The 2,472-nt window shown below is 44.3% G+C and overlaps 1 protein-coding gene across 1 annotated transcript; it reads right to left on the reverse strand.

Annotated features, from left to right (window-relative positions):
- Positions 1–971: 971 nt before the first annotated feature.
- Positions 972–2,103, reverse strand: LOC104960134 (chromodomain-helicase-DNA-binding protein 4; the record flags this gene model as incomplete). The annotated part of the gene is made up of 2 exons (XM_010788098.1): positions 1,897–2,103; positions 972–1,093 (listed from the first exon to the last, which is right to left on the reverse strand). Coding segments are annotated over exons 1-2 (261 nt in total), but the record flags the coding sequence as incomplete, so codon positions are not given.
- Between the last annotated feature and the right edge of the window lie 369 nt (positions 2,104–2,472).

Genomic DNA, 2,472 nt, shown 5'->3' on the forward strand with positions numbered 1-2,472 from the left:
ATTATTCGACGCTGTCCGCCCGCCCGCAGGGTGCAGCAGTCTGCACTCTGCGCTGCTGGCTTCCTCCAAGTTTACAGTAAAGCAAACTGGTGGTGTGACCAATGGCCATTTACAATTATTAATACTATTATTAGCATTAGTCTATATTTTGGTTGAAACTAAGCCAGTAGAAGAAAAAAAAACATAAATACTAATAAAAAAAATATATAAATAAGATCGAATTTTAAAAATAATTTTCGATTATGGAGACTGTAACGAATATTCGAACAATCGCTGGCATCCCTAATCAGCAGTCTGTACAAAATAAATGATACGAATAAAGGTAAATAGATGTCAAATGTATAAATAAGAATAAATACAGTTACAGCAGTAATGTGCAAGGATCACAAGGGACACAGCAGATCACTGCTGTGTATGTTTTCATTTCTTTAGGGTTTTTTAATCTGTACACAAAATCTGTTGCACGTCTTCCATCTCATCTGAAGTTTCTGTCCCTGAAGTTTCTAAAATGTTGCCCCATTAATTGTGGGAGTATTTCCTTTCGCAAGGGTCTAAGGACGGAGGCTGTCTATGTTTTATAATCTGTAAAGCCCCTACAGACAAATGTGTAATCTGTGATTTAAGGCGCTATAAACTAAATTGACCGGTTTAATGTTCGTCTAAATTGAAAAAATGAAAATGTGTAATTTGTGATATTGGGCTATGTCAATAAAATGTATTGATTTAATGATTTTCTAAGTGGAGAACGTAAATCTGCTGTGTAACACTGAAAAAAGGTAGCATAACAAGTAACTTAGGGAGGAGCGCTTCCTCTTGCTGTTGAGGCCTCCTAGTTTGAGTCTGTCATGTTTCATACTCTCTAAAGCCCCTTGAGACAAATGTGTAATATAAACAAAACTGACTGGTTTAATGATCGCCTAAATTGAAATCTGAAGTCTCAAAGACAGAAAAGGGCAGATAAAAAGTCTTACAGATGAGCGCTTCCTCTTGCTGTTCAGGCCTCCTAGTTTGATCTTGAGCGGAGCCACCTTCTTAGGTTTGGGTTTCGGTGCAGGCTTCGCAGCGGGCCTTGACTTCTTGCGAGCGTTTGGACCTGAGAAAACACAGAGAGGAAACTTCAATCACAAAATACTTCAGAACGGCATTATACAGTATGTAATGTTTAATTTGTATCGGTATGATTTATTTTACTTTGATTTCTTTATTTTAACAAATACCAAACCACCTTATTTTCATGCTTAGTTATCATTAGTGATGTTACGTTCACGAACGATCTGTTTTTTTTATCGTTGGTTCACTGCCTGCCATAACTCCACTCGCCTTCACGTGAACAGTGAAAAAGCTTCATTTTGTTCCCCAAGCGTATTCCGTGAAGACCCGTCCCTACTCTGATTGGTTAGGTGCAGGAGTGCCTCTGATTGGTTAGGTTTAAGCAGGAGTGCCTCTGATTGGTTAGGTTTAAGCAGGAGTGCCTCTGATTGGTTAGGTTTAAGCAGGAGTGCCTCTGATTGGTTAGGTTTAAGCAGGAGTGCCTCTGATTGGTTAGGTTTGGGTACGAGGAGTGAGATGTTGTGGGTTAGAATTAGCCAATCAGAGTAGGGGTGGGTTTTAACGGAATACGCATGAGAGAGAGAAGTCATAACGAGCGGTACAGGTAGACAACGTGTTTTTCGGGTGAAAAAATGTGCCAAACGCAGCAGCATTTGGATGCACTTCAACAAAAACATAGGCAATGATAAAGCGGAGTGCAACATTAGTAAAGCCAAAATATAATTTAAAACATGGTCAACAAATAATCTCCACCGCCACTTTTGAACGGCTCTCGTTAAGGAACGGAGCCATAAGATCCGAGTCCCTTCAAAGACCCGTAATTCCCATCACTAGTCGTCATGTCACCTTTGCCCTCTTTGGTCTTGGCCTTGCGGAGCGGGGGTGCGGGGGGGGCGGGGGGTGCAGCAGCAGCAGGGGGTGTTGGAGCAGGAGGTGAAGCAGCGGCTCCGGTCTCCGAGCATCCGTCAGTCCCCGGGACCACCATGTTCTCCACGGCTGCAGCCACGCTGGCAGCCGAGAGCGCCGCGTTGGCCGAGGCAGAACCCTGCAGGAGAGACAGAGAGAGAGACAGGGAGAGAGACAGGGAGAGAGACGGAGAGAGAGACAGAGTGAGAGAGAGAGACAGAGAGAGGGTGACAGACGGAGAGAGAGAGACAGAGAGAGAGACGGAGAGAGAGACAGAGAGAGAGTGAGAGAGAGACAGAGAGAGGGTGACAGACGGAGAGAGAGAGACAGAGAGAGAGACGGAGAGAGAGACAGAGAGAGAGAAGAGTGAGAGACAGAGTGAGAGACAGAGTGAGAGACAGAGAGAGAGAAAGGGCGAGAGACGGAGAGAGAGACAGAGTGAGAGAGAGAGACAGAGACAGGGTGAGAGACGGAGAGAGAGAGAGAGACAGAGAGAGAGAGACGGAGAGAGAGACA

Source organism: Notothenia coriiceps, unplaced genomic scaffold (genome assembly GCF_000735185.1).
Source record: "Notothenia coriiceps isolate Sejong01 unplaced genomic scaffold, NC01 NC01_scaffold00031560, whole genome shotgun sequence".
Lineage (NCBI taxonomy): Eukaryota > Metazoa > Chordata > Actinopteri > Perciformes > Nototheniidae > Notothenia > Notothenia coriiceps.